Source organism: Bombina bombina, chromosome 6 (assembly GCF_027579735.1).
Source record: "Bombina bombina isolate aBomBom1 chromosome 6, aBomBom1.pri, whole genome shotgun sequence".
In the NCBI taxonomy this organism is placed as follows: domain Eukaryota; kingdom Metazoa; phylum Chordata; class Amphibia; order Anura; family Bombinatoridae; genus Bombina; species Bombina bombina.
The window spans coordinates 1,064,464,228-1,064,484,108 of NC_069504.1; the positions used below are offsets into that span (position 1 = coordinate 1,064,464,228).

Consider the following 19,881-nt stretch of genomic DNA (forward strand, 5'->3'; position numbering starts at 1 on the left):
AGGTATGTAGCAGCTTATTATTTTCTGACAATGGAATTGATGAGAAAATTCTGCCATACCGATATAATGTAAACTCAGCCTTAAATGCAGTAGCAGCAACTGGTATCAGGCTGTCATGTATGTATATTTTACACTTCAGTATTCTGGGGAATGGCACTTCACTGGAATTATACTGTATGCATAAAACTTTAGCCTAATTTGCAGGGACTAGCAACAGGCTTTTTAATAACACTCAATTTATTAATGTTAAACGTTTTTTGCTGGCATGTAAAATCGTTTAATTTTCTGAGGTACTGGGTGAAAAAATGTTTTGGGCACTATTTTTTTCCACTTGGCAGTCGTTTTATTTAAAGGACCAGTCAACACATTAGATTTGCATAATCAACAAATGCAAGATAACAAGACAATGCAATAGCACTTAGTTTGAACTTCAAATGAGTAGTAGATTTTTTTATAACAAATTTCAAAGTTATGTATATTTCCACTCCCCTTGTACCATGTGATAGCAATCAGCCAATCACAAATGCATATACGTATAGTCTGTGAATTCTTGCACATGCTCAGTAGGATCTGGTGACTCAAAAATTGTAAATATAAAAGACTGTGCACATTTTTTTTAATGGAAGTAAATTGGAAATTTGTTTAAAATTACATGCTGTATCTGAATCATGAAAATGTAATTTAACCTGAGTGTCCCTTTAATTTATGACAGTTTACTGATCTCTCTCACTGTTATGTGTGAGGGGGAGGGGCCTTTTTTGGCTCTTTTGCTACGCATCAAAAAATTCAGTCAGAAGTTTATTGTCTTCCCTGCATGATCCGGTTCATCTCTACAGAACTCAGGGGTCTTCAAAACTTGTTTTGAGGGAGGTAATCACTCACAGCAGAGCTGTGAGATTGTAGTTGACTGTGATAAACAAAAAAACAAACGTTTATTTCTGTATTTTTTTTTTTTTTTTTTTTTCTGCTATCAGGGTTAGTTATCCTTTGCTAATGGGAGCAATCCTTTGCTAAAATTGTGTTTTTTACAAAGATTTGATGCTATAACTTTTCAGTTTATTAATTTTCAACTGTCATAACTTTTTCTGTGCTTCTTATAGGCACAGTACGTTTTCATATTATAGTAAATTACTTGAAAAGTATTTCCAAGTTGCTAGTTTATTTGCTAGTGTGTTAAACATGTCTGATTCAGAGGAAGATATCTGTGCTATATGTGCTAAAGCCAAAGTGGAGCCCAATAGAAATTTATGTACTAACTGTATTGATGCTACTTTAAATAAAAGTCAATCTGTACAAATTGAACATATTTCACCAAACAACGAGGGGAGAGTTATGCCGACTAACTCGCCTCACGTGTCAGTACCTGCATCTCCCGCTCGGGAGGTGCGTGATATTGTAGCGCCGAGTACATCTGGGCGGCCATTACAAATCACATTACAGGATATGGCTACTGTTATGACTGAAGTTTTGGCTAAATTACCAGAACTAAGAGGTAAGCGTGATCACTCTGGGGTGAGAACAGAGTGCGCTGATAATATTAGGGCCATGTCAGACACTGCGTCACAATTTGCAGAACATGAGGACGGAGAGCTTCATTCTGCGGGTGACGGTTCTGATCCAAACAAACTGGATTCAGATATTTCAAATTTTAAATTTAAGCTTTGCGGTACCGGCGAGTACTGACGTTTTTCCTATACCTAAGAGACTTACTGAAATTGTTACTAAGGAGTGGGATAGAGCCGGTGTGCCGTTCTCACCCCCTCCGATATTTAGAAAGATGTTTCCAATAGACGCCACCACACGGGACTTATGGCAAACGGTCCCTAAGGTGGAGGGAGCAGTTTCTACTTTAGCTAAGCGTACCACTATCCCGGTGGAGGATAGCTGTGCCTTTTCAGATCCAATGGATAAAAAGAGGGTTACCTTAAGAAAATGTTTGTTCAACAAGGTTTTATATTGCAACCTCTTGCATGCATTGCGCCTGTCACGGCTGCAGCAGCATTTTGGTTTGAGTCTCTGGAAGAGACACTTGAATCAGCTCCATTAGATGAGATTACACACAAGCTTAAAGCCCTTAAGTTAGCTAACTCATTTATTTCAGATGCCGTAGTACATTTAACTAAACTTACGGCTAAGAATTCCGGATTCGCCATTCAGGCACGCAGAGCACTGTGGCTAAAATCCTGGTCAGCTGACGTTACTTCTAAATCTAAATTGCTTAATATACCTTTCAAAGGGCAGACCTTATTCGGGCCCGGGTTGAAAGAAATTATCGCTGACATTACAGGAGGTAAAGGCCATGCCCTGCCTCAAGACAGAGCCAAACCTAAGGCTAGACAGTCTAATTTTCGTTCCTTTCGTAATTTCAAAGCAGGAGCAGCATCAACTTCCTCTGCACCAAAACAGGAAGGAGCTGTTGCTCACTACAGACAAGGCTGGAGACCTAACCAGTCCTGGAACAAGGGCAAGCAGGCCAGGAAACCTGCTGCTGCCCCTAAGACAGCATGAATCGAGGGCCCCCGATCCGGGAACGGATCTAGTGGGGGGCAGACTTTCTCTCTTCGCCCAGGCTTGGGCAAGAGATGTCCAGGATCCCTGGGCGTTAGAGATCATATCTCAGGGATACCTTCTAGACTTCAAATTCTCTCCCCCAAGAGGGAGATTTCATCTGTCAAGGTTGTCAACAAACCAAATAAAGAAAGAGGCGTTTCTACGCTGCGTACAAGATCTTTTATTAATGGGAGTGATCCATCCGGTTCCGCGGTCGGAACAAGGACAAGGGTTTTACTCAAATCTGTTTGTGGTTCCCAAAAAAGAGGGAACTTTCAGGCCAATCTTGGATTTAAAGATCCTAAACAAATTCCTAAGAGTTCCATCGTTCAAAATGGAAACTATTCGGACAATTTTACCCATGATCCAAAAGGGTCAGTACATGACCACAGTGGATTTAAAGGATGCTTACCTTCACATACCGATTCACAAAGATCATTACCGGTATCTAAGGTTTGCCTTTCTAGACAGGCATTACCAGTTTGTAGCTCTTCCATTCGGATTGGCTACGGCTCCGAGAATCTTCACAAAGGTTCTGGGTGCTCTTCTGGCGGTACTAAGACCGCGAGGAATTGCGGTAGCTCCGTACCTAGACGACATTCTGATACAAGCTTCAAGCTTTCAAACTGCCAAGTCTCATACAGAGTTAGTACTGGCATTTCTAAGGTCGCATGGATGGAAGGTGAACGAAAAGAAGAGTTCTCTCTTTCCACTCACAAGAGTTCCCTTCTTGGGGACTCTTATAGATTCTGTAGAAATGAAGATTTACCTGACAGAAGACAGGTTAACAAAGCTTCAAAATGCATGCCGTGTCCTTCATTCCATTCAACACCCGTCAGTAGCTCAATGCATGGAGGTGATCGGCTTAATGGTAGCAGCAATGGACATAGTACCCTTTGCACGCCTACATCTCAGACCGCTGCAATTGTGCATGGTAAGTCAGTGGAATGAGGATTACTCAGACTTGTCCCCTACTCTGAATCTGGATCAAGAGACCAGAAATTCTCTTCTATGGTGGCTTTCTCGGCCACATCTGTCCAGGGGGATGCCATTCAGCAGGCCGGACTGGACAATTGTAACAACAGACGCCAGCCTACTAGGTTGGGGCGCTGTCTGGAATTCTCTGAAGGCTCAGGGACAATGGAATCAGGAGGAGAGTCTCCTACCAATAAACATTCTGGAATTGAGAGCAGTTCTCAATGCCCTTCTGGCTTGGCCCCAGTTAACAACTCGGGGGTTCATCAGGTTTCAGTCGGACAACATCACGACTGTAGCTTACATCAACCATCAGGGAGGGACAAGAAGCTCCCTAGCAATGATGGAAGTATCAAAGATAATTTGCTGGGCAGAGTCTCACTCTTGCCACCTGTCAGCAATCCACATCCCGGGAGTGGAGAACTGGGAGGCGGATTTCTTAAGTCGTCAGACTTTTCATCCGGGGGAGTGGGAACTTCATCCGGAGGTCTTTGCCCAAATACTTCGACGTTGGGGCAAACCAGAGATAGATCTCATGGCGTCTCGACAAAACGCCAAGCTTCCTCGTTACGGGTCCAGATCCAGGGATCCGGGAGCGGTTCTGATAGATGCTTTGACAGCACCTTGGACCTTCGGGATGGCTTATGTGTTTCCACCCTTCCCGATGCTTCCTCGATTGATTGCCAGAATCAAACAGGAGAGAGCATCAGTGATTCTAATAGCGCCTGCATGGCCACGCAGGACTTGGTATGCAGATCTAGTGGACATGTCATCCTGTCCACCTTGGTCGCTACCTCTGAAACAGGACCTTCTGATCCAGGGTCCCTTCAAACATCAAAATCTAATTTCTCTGAAGCTGACTGCTTGGAAATTGAACGCTTGATTTTATCAAAACGTGGTTTTTCTGAGTCAGTTATTGATACCTTAATACAGGCTAGGAAGCCTGTTACCAGAAAGATTTACCATAAGATATGGCGCAAATACTTATATTGGTGCGAATCCAAGAGTTACTCATGGAGTAAGGTTAGGATTCCGAGGATATTGTCTTTTCTACAAGAAGGTTTAGAAAAGGGTTTATCCGCTAGTTCCTTAAAGGGACAGATTTCAGCTCTGTCCATTCTTTTACACAAACGTCTGTCAGAAGTTCCGGACGTTCAAGCTTTTTGTCAGGCTATAGCTAGGATCAAGCCTGTGTTTAAAACTGTTGCTCCACCATGGAGTTTGAACTTAGTTCTTAATGTTTTACAGGGGGTTCCGTTTGAACCCCTTCATTCCATTGATATCAAGTTGTTATCTTGGAAAGTTCTGTTTTTAATGGCGATTTCCTCGGCTCGAAGAGTCTCTGAGTTATCTGCCTTACATTGTGATTCTCCTTATCTGATTTTTCATTCAGACAAGGTAGTTCTGCGTACTAAACCTGGGTTCCTACCTAAGGTGGTCACTAACAGGAATATCAATCAAGAGATTGTGGTTCCATCTTTGTGTCCTAATCCTTCTTCGAAAAAGGAACGTCTGCTACACAATCTAGATGTAGTCCGTGCCCTGAAATTTTATCTACAGGCAACTAAGGATTTTCGACAAACGTCTTCCCTGTTTGTCGTTTATTCTGGTCAGAGGAGAGGTCAAAAAGCTTCGGCTACCTCTCTCTCCTTTTGGCTTCGTAGCATAATACGGTTAGCCTATGAGACTGCTGGACAGCAGCCTCCTGAAAGAATTACAGCACATTCTACTAGAGCTGTGGCTTCCACTTGGGCCTTTAAGAATGAGGCTTCTGTTGAACAGATTTGCAAGGCTGCAACTTGGTCTTCTCTTCATACTTTTTCCAAATTTTACAAATTTGACACTTTTGCTTCTTCGGAGGTTGTTTTTGGGAGAAAGGTTCTTCAGGCAGTGGTTCCTTCCGTATAAAGAGCCTGCCTGTCCCTCCCGTCATCCGTGTACTTTAGCTTTGGTATTGGTATCCCATAAGTAATGGATGATCCGTGGACTGGATACACTTAACAAGAGAAAACATAATTTATGCTTACCTGATAAATTTATTTCTCTTGTAGTGTATCCAGTCCACGGCCCGCCCTGTCACTTTAAGGCAGGTAATTTTTCCATTAAACTACAGTCACCACTGCACCCTATGGTTTTCCTTTCTCTGCATGTTTTCGGTCGAATGACTGGTAATGGCAGTTAGGGGAGGAGCTATATAGCAGCTCTGCTGGGTGAATCCTCTTGCACTTCCTGTTGGGGAGGAGTTAATATCCCATAAGTAATGGATGATCCGTGGACTGGATACACTACAAGAGAAATAAATTTATCAGGTAAGCATAAATTATGTTTTTTTATTTTAGCAGAATAATTTCCCTGTCCACTGGTCTGCTCTGTGACATCAACATGTGATCTGCAATAAGTCTATAAACTGAATGTGTGTGTTCAAAGCTCCTCAAATGGACAAGGTGTCAACGGAGGAATTGATGTACTAAAAACAAGTTTAATTTCCCTGTTACCACATGTGAAATTATAGTAACAAATTACAGTTAAAATACAATATAATGTGGATCCACAATGTTACAATTCAAGCAATATTACATGCATTAAAAAGTTACAATTTAAAGCAGTATTACATACGTTAAAAAGTATAAAATTATAAAAATATAAGCATGAGACTCTGACATAGATTGGAAACCAAATGTTGGTTTAGGTGCAGATATTCACTTGCAAATGAAGAGGTGTTGAAATTTGTTAAAATGGAAGTGATGTGGAGTAAGCGCCTTATAGAATAAGTAATAAATAGTGATGATTGTCTATTTAGATGAATTGGTGGTGCTTTCTGTGTGTGCCAGTTGATAAAAAAATTAAAAATTGTGGAACAAAAATATGGGTGAAAAATCGTGGAAAAAGTTGTTGGAACAATTATAAAAATCCTTGAATGTCTGTGAAATTTTGGCAAAAATATAAATATAAAAAACTTAAAAACTTAAAGGGCCACTCAGGTTAAATTAAACTTTCATGATTCAGATACAGCATGTAATTTTAAACAACTTTCCAATTTACTTCCATTAAAAAAAATGTGCACAGTCTTTTATATTTACAATTTTTGAGTCACCGGATCCTACTGAGCATGTGCAAGAATTCACAGACTATACGTATATGCATTTGTGATTGGCTGATTGCTATCACATGGTACAAGGGGAGTGGAAATATACATAACTTTGAAATTTGTTATAAAAAAATCTACTACTCATTTGAAGTTCAGACTAAGTGCTATTGCATTGTCTTGTTATCTTGCATTTGTTGATTATGCAAATCTAATGTGTTGACTGGTCCTTTAAAAAGAGAGATGTTTTAAAATAAGAACGTTTAAAATACCCTTAGTATTTTAAGACACGGAGCCCAATCTATATTTTTAGTACATATATATCACAACAGTTTCACATAATAGCAATAAAAGCTGCACTGCTGTCCCTTAGTAAAATCATATAGTCTCATTCTGTAAAGGACGCAATCCTTCTTTAAGTGAATAAAGTTCACAACATCCCTGGTACTTTATGACAACATGCTTGTTCCGTATTTGAGCATAAACAATGCTAATATACAACATTGATCACACATAATTAGCAAGAGAAAATAGCCGCACTGTTGACATAGTAGCAACGTCATAGCCAATCAGTAACAAGATTGTAAACGCACATGGTCCCTTCAGTTAGTAAACAATCCCTGACCCAATCAGGGATAAGAGGATATGATGTCACTCCGATAGATACGGCAGAATTACGGCTGTAGGGCGAGAATTTGAAACACTGAAACAAACAAATTGCCACTAAGATACCTAGAAAATTCAAAGACGATGCTTAATTTCTAACTATGATATAAAAAAAACCACTTAAACTATATCATGTATCAATCCCCATTCTTTACTATGTGACAACATTTTCGGACATAAGCCACGCCCTCAGCTATGAGAAATTGCGCAAATTACGACTATAAATTGCCACTACTAACAACCAGCTATCAGTCTTGAGAAAGGCCTTGAGGAGGCCGAAACACATTGACCACAGCTAGTAAGCATTATTTCATTACAATACACAATTTTGTACTATCTACCCTATTGCTTTTTACCTTTATAGGAAACTGACAATATAAGACTATGGCCTATATTTATCAAAGTCTGGTGGACCTGATCCGACAGTGTGGATCAGGTCCACCAGACCTCGCTGAATGCCGAGAGCAATACGCTCTCCATATTCAGCATTGCACCATATTCAGCCGCCCCCTGCTTAATCGCGGCCACCGAGGGTGGCCGCCAACAGGGGTGTGTCAATCAACCCGATCGTACTTGATCGGGTTGATTTCCGGCGATGTCTGTCCGCCTGTTTAGAGCAGGCGGACAGCGTTATGGAGCAGCGGTCTTTGTGACCGCTGCTTCATAACTGCTGTTTCTGGCGAGTCTGAAGACTCGCCAGAAACAGGGGCAATCAAGCTCCATACAGAGCTTGTTAAATAGAGCCCCAAGTATCCATCAGGATCCCAGATCCAGGCCTGGGGGTTCTCACCACCAGGAAATAGGAGTTTTAGACTACCCACCGGGAGACACATAAGGACCGTCGAGTGGGTTCTCACCACCAGGAACAAATAAGGATTCTCACCACCAGGAACTAATAAGGTTGTTTTTAAAAATCACTGATTCAAACTTCACACACAATTTGTTTACATAGACTCTAGTCTATTAGATTACAATCACTAACTTTTTTGTGCACATTTTTTCACCCTTTTTTCAAAAAAGTCTCTCTTTTTAAGTTTTTAAGTTTTTTACATTTATATTTTTGCCAAAATTTCACAGACATTGAAGGATTTTTATAATTTTTCCAACAACTTTTTCCACTATTTTTCACCCATATTTTTGTTCCACAATTTTTTTTTATTTTTTTTTATCAACTGCAACACACAGAAAGCACCACCAATTCATCTAAATAGACAATCATCACTATTTATTACTTATTATATAGGGTGCCTACTCCACATCACTTCCCTTTTAACAAATTTCAACACCTCTTCATTTGCAAGTGAATATCTGTACCTAAACCAACATTTGGTTACCAATCTATGTCAGAGCCTCATGCTTATATTTTTATAATTTTATACTTTTTAACATATGTAATATTGATTAAAATAGTAACTGCTTAAAATTGTAACTTTTTAACGCATGTAATATTGCTTGAATTGTAACATTGTGGATCCACATTATATTGTATTTTAACTGTAATTTGTTACCATAATTTCTAGTACATCAATTCCTCCGTTGACACCTTGCCCATTTGAGGCGCTTTGAACACACACATTCATCAATACCCCTCTCTAGGCTAGCTAGTCAGCCTTTGTTCAGAGCTATAGGTGTGCTTGGTCTTTGGTGCTATATCCACAACAACACGTATAAGTCTATAGACTCAAGTGCCAAAAAGGGACATTCTACTGTAACGTTTCTCTGCTTGAATGTTCCCAGTGATTATTTTTACCTGTTTTAATGTATTAAATTGTTTACAAATATCTCCTTTACCTCTATTTTATAATTTATAGTAGCTGATTTACCTGTTAAAATCACCACCTACACTGAAAATATGAATGCTGTTCTATAGCTCTATAGAAACACTATCAGGTAGATTACGAGTTATGTGCGCTATAGGGAATTTAACGATAATTTAAGAGCGTTATTTCACCCTCTATAGCAAAGCCATTACAAGTTTTGAAACAGACGGCTTGTGCGTGCGATATGGTGACGTTGAGCTCTATACCACACAAAATACAAGCGCTGTTTTGACGTGCTCGTGCACGCTTTCCCCATAGACATAAATAGGGAGAGCGGGTTAGAAAAAAACCTAACAGCTGTGATCGCGGAATGAAAAGCTCCGTAACACATTGATGTCTATGGGGAAAAAAAAAGTAACGTTTAAACCTGACACCCTGACATAAACCCCACGTCTAAACACCCCTAATCTTCTGCCCCTGACATTGCCGACACCTACATAATGTTATTAACCCCTAATCTGCCACCCCCGATATCGCCACCACCTAAATAAATCTATTAACCCCTAATCTGCCGCTCCTGATATCGCCGCCACTATAATAAAGATATTAACCCCTATTCCACCGCTCCCCGACATCGCCGCCACTAAATAAAGCTATTAACCCCTAAACCTCTGGCCTCCCACATCACTACCACTAAATAAATCTATTAACCCCTAAACCACCAGCCCCCCCACATTGCAACAACCTAAATTAAACTATATTAACCCCTAAACTTAACCCTAACGTAACCCTAACACCCCCTAACTTTAACATAATTAAAATAGAGCTAAATTAAAGTTACAATTATTAACTAAATAATACCTATTTAAAACTAAATACTTACCTGTGAAATAAAACCTAAGCTAGCTACAATATAACTAATAGTTATATTGTAGCTAGCTTAGGTTTTATTTTTATTTCACAGGTAAGTTTGTATTTATTTTAACTAGGTAGAATAGTTAGTAAATAGTTATTAACTATTTAATAACTACCTAGTTAAAATAAATACAAATTACCTGTGAAATAAAACCTAAGCTGCCTTACACTAAAACCTACCATTACAAAAAAAACTACCATTACAAAAAATAAAAAACACTAAAATTACAAAAAATAAAAAAACTACCATTACAAAACGAAAATTATCAAAAACAAAAAAATGTATTCCTTTTCTAATAAAAAACAAAAAACAAAATAAAAAACCCTAATCTATAATAAACTACCAAGGGCCCTTAAAAGGGTCTTTTGTAGAGTATTGCCCTAAAGATATCAGCTCTTTTTCTACAAAAGAAAAACAAACACCCCCTAACAGTATACAAACCCCCACCCCCCAAATCCACAAAATAAAAATAAAGTAAAACCTAATCTACTCATTGCCCCGAAAAGGGCATTTGTATGGGCATTGGCCTTAAAAGGGCATTCAGCTCTTTTGCTGCCCATTAAAAATAAAAAAATGGCTATTCTAAAAAGAAAAACCTACCTCAAAACGAAAAAAAAAAAAACATTACACAAAATAACAAACAAATTATCCAAAATAATAACAAATAATTCTATTCTAATACCCATTTTAAAAAAACTCACCCCAAAATAAAAAATCTAATCTATAACAAACTACCAATAGGTCTTTTACCTGAAAACAAAATACAAAGAAACACTAACATTACAAACCTCCACCCCCCAAAACCCACAAAATAAAAAAAACTATCTAAAAAAACCTAATCTACCCATTGCCTTGAAAAGGGCATTTGTATGGGCATTACCCTTAAAAGGGCATTTAGCTCTTTTGCATTGCCCTGAAAAGGGCATTTAGCTCTTTTAAGAAAAGGTTAGTGTTAGGTTTCTTTATTTTGGGGGGTTGGTTGGGTGGTGGGTTTTACTGTTGGGGGGTCTTTGTATTTATTTTTTACAGGTAAAAGAGCTGTTTAACTTAGGGCAATGCCCTACAAAAGGCCCTTTTAAGGGCTATTGGTAGTTTATTGTAGACTAGGGTTTTTTTTTATTTTGGGTGGGCTTTTTTATTTTTATAGGGCTATTAGATTAGGTGTAATTCTTTTTATTTTTGATAATTCCGTTTGTTATTTTTCATAATTTAGTGTTTGTTATTTTTTGTAATTTAGTATTTTTTTAAATTACTTTGTAATTTTTATAGTAGTGTTGGAATTTTTCTAAGGTGTATTTTAGTTGTCTTTAATTGGTAGTTAGTTTAATTTTAGTTTAATAGTTATATTAGTTTAATTGTTAGTTTCAACTTAGTTTTTTTAATTTGACAGGTAAGTTTTAATTTAATTTAAGATAGGGAAATTGTAATTTTAATAATTAGGGGGGCGTTAGGTTTGGGGTTACTAGTTTAAGTTAGTTTATTGCGGGGGGCTTTGGGTTTAGGGGTTAATAGTTTAATTTAGTATATTTCATTGTGGGGGTCTTGTGGTTTAGGGGTTAATAGGTTTATTATAGTGGCAGCTGTTTAGGGGTTAATAACTTTAGTATAGTGGGGGCAATGTGGGCGGATGGCAGATTAGGGGTTAATAATATTTAAATAGTGTTTGCGATGCGGGAGGGTGGCGATTTAGGGGTTAATAACTTTATTATAGTGGCGGCGATGTCGGGAGCGGCAGATTAGGGGTTAATAAGTTTAGTATAGTGTTTGCGATGCAAGAGGGCCTCGGTTTAGGGGTTAATAGGTAGTTTATGGGTGTTAGTGTACTTTGTGACACTTAAGTTATGAGTTTTATATAACAGTTTTGTTGTGTAAAACTCATAACTACTGCTCTCAGATTGCGAAACGGATCTTGTCGGTATAGGCTGAAACACAAGCATTTTAGCCTCACTGCAAAACTTGTAATGGCTGCGCTATGGAAGTCCAATGAAAAAACATAATTTTTATGAGTGCAGACTGACGTTGCGTTACAGGCTAAAATGCTTGCAGTACAGCTATACCGACAAGACTCGTAATGGCTGTGGTGCTGTTTTAATGCTGAAATTACCATTTTTTTCAGCGTTAAAACCTGAACGCAAAATTTGTAATCTAGGTGTTTGTAAACAAGACTTTAAAAAAAATGTGTTATACTTTTTAAACAAACAGTGACATAGCTACTTCCCTGCACATTGTATAAAAACTTATACTAAACAATTATGTATTAGTCATAATAAAGATTAGTTTTCATAATGCTGTTATATTGATAAACAGAAAAATAAGTCTTATAAGCTAATTAAACCTTATAATGTACTATGTACCTTTCATGGTAGGCAGGTAAATAAGCCTTAATTTCTTGTCAAGTGTCCAAGGACATAGTTAGCCTACTATAAACATAACAGTTTGAACTGCTTGATTACTTATTTGTGTGTGGAATCATGAAAGTTTTCTATCCCTTAGAATGAGTCATAACTACATTCAGGGAATGCTACCAAAATTGTCATTATGTTCATGGAATTATTGCATTTTGGGTTGACAACAAACTTAAATATTGAGGGCAGGTCCAGACAGGGAATAAAAAGCAGCCTTGGATATATGTGAAGGCCAGCCCTACTTTCCGTTAAGTCTATAGAATTTACACGCCCATTTTTATTAAAGGGGTTACTGGGATACTCCATTAACCATTTTTTTTCAGAATTAATTTATAGAAGTTTGTAATAATAAAAAAAAATGCCAGAATAGGCACACAACCCGATTTCATCCATGACTACCTTTTATAGTGTAAAAATTATTATCCATGGCATTATCTGGAGAAGACACTCAAAACTCTGTCTCAGAATGTGACTTGACTAGACACTAGAAACCATTCAGAGAAGGGCCTCTAAATGGCACATGGTCTAGAAAATAAAGGTTTTAATGAAATGATTAACTTAAAAGGGACACTGAACCCAAAATTTTCTATCATGATTCAGATAGAGTATAAAATATTAAGCACCTTTCTAATTTACTCCTATTATCAATTTTTCTTCGCTCTCTTGCTATCTTTATTTAAAAAGCAGGAATGTGAAGCATAGGAACCGGCCCAGTTTTGGTTGAGAACCTGGGTTAAGCTTCCTTATTGGTGGGTAGATGTAAGCCTCCAATAAGCAATCGCTATCCATGGTGCTGAACCTAAAATGGGCTGGCTGCTAAGATTTACATTCATGCTTTTAAAATAAAGATAGCAAAAGAACGAAGAAAAATTGATAATAGGAGTAAATTAGAAAGTTGCTTAAAATTTCATGCTCTATCTGAATCATGAAAAAAAAATTGGGTTCAGTGTCCCTTTAACATTTAGCTAAGAAGAGAGGCATGATACAGCTAAAACTCCTCACCAGCAGCACCATTCCTTCAAATTGTAGCTGGCGGCCAGCTGTTAGGTGTTATTTTCAGGGGGGGGAGTGTGTCAGTCAGCACTTGGCCTGGAAATGAATGGGTTACTTGTTGACGGGATATCCCAGAGAACAGGAATCAGACCACACAGCAATCAGTCTAACATCTGTTCTGTTTATTAGAAGATGAACAACACTTTTTATAGGCGATAGTTACAGCATATAGGGTTAAACAGTGACTAACTACATCATCTTACATAGTATTTCTGCAAGAACAAAGAAGCTCATTTAAAATATAATTGGTAGAAAGGAGTGTTAGGGAGTCATTTCTACAGAAATACCTAACTTCAGATAACAGTAAATCTGAGCCTCATAGCCCAGCACAAATCAAGGCCATTTGACATCTTTGTAGAGATAACAATGCATTCAAGCACATTGTCAGGGTCATTCCCAGGGCCATTCTAGCTATGCAAGTCTCCCTAACATCAGCATATTTCTCACTACATAATAAACTGTTATAATAAACCCTTCTTAGACAAAATGGATGCCAAAGACAAAATGGCAACTAGGACAAGATGGCGTCGGTAATGCTAATATATCCTAACACCAGCCCTAGCTGCTGTGGCCTACCGGGAAATCTCCTGGTGTCCTGGTAGGCCAATACAGCCTTGATAATGGATGTCAGTGTACTGGTGGGGAATCACATCCTCTAAAAACTCTACATACTTTTATTTGGTGTTATTTATTCTCCTTAAAGGGACATTAAACCCCAAACAATTATTTCATTATTCAGATAGAGAATAAAATTCCAATTTACTTCTATTATCTAATTTTCTTAATTCTTTAGATATTCTTTGTTTAAGAAATAGCAATGCACATGGGTGAGCCAATCACACAAGGCATTTATGCGCAGCAACCCAATCAGCAGTTTCTGAGCCTATCCAGATATGCTTTTGGGCAAAAGATATCAAGAGAATGAAGCAAATTAGATAATAGAAAGTTGCTTAAAACTACATGTTCTTTCTAAATCATGAAAGAAAAAAATTGGTTTTAATGTCCCTTTAAATCTTCATTCCTATACTGCTCTCGTTGCTGTGTGTAGAGTACAGCAAATGTAAAAATGTTACTGCCTAGCTAATTAAAGGGACACAAGTCAAATAAACTTTTATGATTCAGAAAGGGCATGTAGTTTTAAAACACTTTCTAATTTACTTCCGTTATCAAATTGTGCACAGTCTTTTTATATTCACTCTTTCTGGGGAAAAGATCCTACTGAGCATGTGCACAAGCTCACAGGGTATACGTATACTAGTCTGTGATTGGCTGATGACTGTCACATAATACAGTGGGGCCGGAAAATGGAAGAAAAAAAAAAATCTGCTAATTTGAAATTCAGTGTAGGTGCTAAATCTTTTTATTATGCACGTGTTAATTATGCACATTCTACTGCATTCCGTGGTCCTTTAATGGCAGTTAACACCTTTGAGGCTTTGGGGTGTTTCCGTAACAAATGGGTGTATATAGTCCTCTTCCCCAACAGCCCCCTAGAGCTACCTCTGACTATAACAAGAATTAAAAAGAAAATCAGTTGGGTCATTTTTAATTTGTCTCCCATGTTTCCAGACCAGTTTATAAAATCTTTTTTTATTTCCTTTTCTATAGAGATTCCATTGTCTAGTGGATCAGATGAAAAGAGCCAGCCTGACAAAGCTGATGAGATATGTCTTTATTACATAAGGAAAAGCTGTAGCTTTAAAGGTAAATTAATCCAATGTTATTAAGCTGTTTTTAGCCTTTATTCCTTTTAATGGACAGGCATTAATAAATAATAAGCTTTTATGCCACTGATGCAGACATTATAGTATCTCTAGTAAGTGGAGGAGTTTATATTAAGATGTAATATAGGAATTCCAACTGTTGCTAAAAATATTATATGTCTATGTCTTTTATTTTCAGACAAGTGTGGTAAAAATCACTGTCATTTACCGTACAGATGGCAGGTGCAAAAAAATAACCACTGGGAAGATATGGAGAACATTGAATCTATAGAAGAAGCATTCTGCAATGTCAACAAAACGTATGTAACAAACTTCCCTCTAGTGACCATTTTGTTTCTGTTGGGTAAATAATCCTATATTATAAAAGGCCAAGACCTAGATTTGGAGTTTGGCGTTAGCCGTGAAAACCAGCGTTAGAGGCTCCTAACGCTGGTTTTAGGCTACCCCCGGTATTTGGAGTCACTCAAAATAGGGTCTAACGCTCACTTTTCAGCCGCGACTTTTCCATACCGCAGATCCCCTTACGTCAATTGCGTATCCTATCTTTTCAAACGCCGGTTTCTAAAGCTCTTAACTACTGTACTCTAAAGTACACTAACACCCATAAACTACCTATGTACCCCTAAACCGAGGTCCCCCCACATCGCCGACACTTGAATAAATTTGTTTAACCCCTAATCTGCCGACCGCCACCTACGTTATCCTTATGTACCCCTAATCTGCTCCCCCTAACACTGCCGACCCCTATATTATATTTATTAACCCCTAATCTGCCCCCCACAACGTCGCCGCCAGCTACCTACAATAATTAACCCCTAATCTGCCGACCGCAAAGCGCCGCCACCTACATTATAGCTATGTACCCCTAATCTGCTGCCCCTAACACCGCCGACCCCTATATTATATTTATTAATCCCTAATCTGCCCCCCTCAACGTCGCCTCCACCTGCCTACACTTATTAAACCCTAATCTGCCGAGCGGACCTGAGCGCTACTATAATAAAGTTATTAACCCCTAATCTGCCTCACTAACCCTATAATAAATAGTAATAACCCCTAATCTGCCCTCCCTAACATCGCCGACACCTAACTTCAATTATTAACCCCTAATCTGCCGACTGGAGCTCACCGCTACTCTAATAAATGTATTAACCCCTAAAGCTAAGTCTAACCCTAACACTAACACCCCCCTAAGTTAAATATAATTTACATCTAACGAAATTAATTAACTCTTATTAAATAAATTATTCCTATTTAAAGATAAATACTTACCTGTAAAATAAATCCTAATATAGCTACAATATAAATTATAATTAGATTATAGCTATTTTAGGATTAATATTTATTTTACAGGTAACTTTGTATTTATTTTAACCAGGTACAATAGCTATTAAATAGTTAATAACTATTTAATAGCTAAAATAGTTAAAATAATTACAAAATTACCTGTAAAATAAATACTAACCTAAGTTGCAATTAAACCTAACACTACACTATCAATAAATTAATTAAATAAACTACCTACAATTACCTACAATTAACCTAACACTACACTATCAATAAATTAATTAAATACAATTCCTACAAATAAATACAATTAAATAAACTAGCTAAAGTACAAAAAATAAAAAAGAACTAAGTTACAAAAAATAAAAAAATATTTACAAACATAAGAAAAATATTACAACAATTTTAAACTAATTACACCTACTCTAAGCCCCCTAATAAAACAACAAAGCCCCCCAAAATAAAAAATGCCCTACCCTATTCTAAATTACTAAAGTTAAAAGCTCTTTTACCTTACCAGCCCTGAACAGGGCCCTTTGCGGGGCATGCCCCAAGAAGTTCAGCTCTTTTGCCTGTAAAAAAAAACATACAATACCCCCCCCCAACATTACAACCCACCACCCACATACCCCTAATCTAACCCAAACCCCCCTTAAATAAACCTAACACTAAGCCCCTGAAGATCATCCTACCTTGTCTTCACCTCACCAGGTATCACCGATCCGTCCTGGCTCCAAAATCTTCATCCAACCTAAGCGGGGGTTGGCGATCCATCATCCGGTGGCTGAAGAGGTCCAGAAGAGGCTCCAAAGTCTTCATCCTATCCGGGAAGAAGAGGCGATCCGGACCGGCAACCATCTTGATCCAAGCGGCATCTTCTATCTTCATCCGATGACGACCGGCTCCATCCTGAAGACCTCCACCGCGGACCCATCTTCTTCCGGCGACGTCCAACTGTAGAATGACGGTTCCTTTAAGGGACGTCATCCAAGATGGCGTCCCTCGAATTCCGATTGGCTGATAGGATTCTATCAGCCAATCGGAATTAAGGTAGGAATATTCTGATTGGCTGATGGAATCAGCCAATCAGAATCAAGTTCAATCCGATTGGCTGATCCAATCAGCCAATCAGATTGAGCTCGCATTCTATTGGCTGATCGGAACAGCCAATAGAATGCAAGCTCAATCTGATTGGCTGATTGGATCAGCCAATCGGATTGAACTTGATTCTGATTGGCTGATTCCATGGGGGAATCATGCATGAGCACGTTTTTGAGGCTGGCCGCTTGCGTAAGCAACTCTGGTATTGAGAGTTGAAGCTGCGTTAAAAATGCTCTACGCTCCTTTTTTGGAGCCTAACGCAGCCTTTATGTGGACTCTCAATACCAGAGTTATTTTTATGGTGCGGCCAGATAAAAGCCGGCGTTAGTTTTTCGGGTCGTTACCGACAAAACTCCAAATTTAGCCGCAAGTGTTTGTCTGAAGCCGTCATGCGCAGTAGAGACTAACACTTGGCCTTCATGCACGCGCACCTCCGCAGTGTAAGCAGCGCACTGCTGAGAGACCTTCGCACGCGCACCCACTCAACCTCGCGCGCACTTCCGCAGTTTAAACAGCGCACAGCTGAGAGACTTTCGCACGCGCACCCACCCGATGAGAGAGAGAGAGAGAACTAGTAATATGATAAATATTTAAAATGTACAGTTTCACATCCCTATTGTGAGAGCCTCTTATTACGCAGCTGTGCAGTGTATTAGAATTTATTTTATTCCTCTTGTTCTGGCGAGTGTTTTTTTCCTTTGTGGCTATACTCTCAGCATGCGCAGTTTCCTACAGTCCCATATGTTATGTATTGTTTATGCTTTTTGTGACAGTTAACCAGAACTCTGAGGACACGTTTAGGCTCCCCAGAAACAGAAGTTATGAAGCAGCGGTCTAAAGACCGCTGCTCCATAACCTTTCCGCCTGCTCTGAGGCGGCGGACAGAAATCAACACGATCGGATACGATCGGGTTGATTGACACCCCCTGCTAGCGATTGGCTGCGAATCTGCAGGGGGCGGCATTGCACCAGCAGTTCACCAGAACTTCTGGTGCAATGATAAATTCCGAGAGCGTATGCTGTCAACATTTATTGAAGTGCAGCAGACATGTTTCTCAATATTGGATCATGTCCGCTCACACCTTCATAAATAGGCCCCTATGTTTCAACTTGTAATAGGAGTGCAATTTAACTTGCGCGCAAACACGAAAACCCAATATCGCTTGCGTGCAAACATTTGCTCTCCACTCGCAATCTGGCCCATAATGTTTGCTTTTCAAGATGGTAATGGTATTTGGAATGCAATATTGTATGAAAAGGTTGATATTTTGTAAAACAACTCACTAACGGCTAGATTTAGAGTTTTGTCGGTAACGACCCGCGTAGCTAACGCTGGCTTTTTTCTGGCCGCACCTTTAAAATAACTCTGGTATTGAGAGTCCACAGAATGGCTGCGTTAGGCTCCAAAAAAGGAGCGTACAGCATATTTAACGCCACTGCAACTCTCGATACCAGAGTTGCTTACGGAAGCGGCCAGCTTAAAAAACGTGCTCGTGCACGATTCCCCCATAGGAAACAATGGGGCTGTTTGAGCTGAAAAAAAACCTAACACCTGCAAAAAAGCCGCGTTCAGCTCCTAACGCAGCCCCATTGTTTGCTATGGGGAAACACTTCCTACGTCTGCACCTAACACTCTAACATGTACCCCGAGTCTAAACACCCCTAACCTTACACTTATTAACCCCTATTCTGCCGCCCCCGCTATCGCTGACCCCTGTATATTATTTTTAACCCCTAATCTGCCGCTCCGTAAACCGCCGCTACTTACATTATCCCTATGTACCCCTAATCTGCTGCCCCTAACACCGCCGACCCCTATATTATATTTATTAACCCCTAATCTGCCCCCCACAACGTCGCCTCTACCTGCCTACACTTATTAACCCCTAATCTGCCGAGCGGACCGCACCGCTATTATTATAAAGTTATTAACCCCTAATCCGCCTCACTAACCCTATAATAAATAGTATTAACCCCTAATCTGCCCTCCATAACATCGCCGACACCTAACTTCAAACATTAACCCCTAATCTGCCGACTGGAGCTCACCGCTATTCTAATAAATGTATTAACCCCTAAAGCTAAGTCTAACCCTAACACTAACACCCCCCTAAGTTAAATATAATTTACATCTAACTAAATTAATTAACTCTTATTAAATAAATGATTCCTATTTAAAGCTAAATACTTACCTGTAAAATAAATCTTAATATAGCTACAATATAAATTATATTTCTCCAACATTGGTGTGTCCGGTCCACGGCGTCATCCATTACTTGTGGGAAATATTCTCCCCCACAGGGAAAGGCAAGGAGAGCACACAGCAAGAGCTGTCCATATAGCTCCCCCTCTGGCTCCG

General features: G+C 39.0%; 1 protein-coding gene across 1 annotated transcript in view; it reads left to right on the forward strand.

Annotated features, from left to right (window-relative positions):
• LOC128664170 (protein mono-ADP-ribosyltransferase PARP12) overlaps positions 1 to 19,881 on the forward strand; it is a 116,436-nt gene that overhangs the window by 33,443 nt on the left and 63,112 nt on the right. Inside the window, exons 4-5 of the mRNA XM_053718930.1 lie at positions 15,019 to 15,114; positions 15,313 to 15,433. Coding sequence (XP_053574905.1) covers positions 15,019 to 15,114; positions 15,313 to 15,433 — 217 coding nt within the window. The remainder of the gene's footprint in view (positions 1 to 15,018; positions 15,115 to 15,312; positions 15,434 to 19,881) is intronic.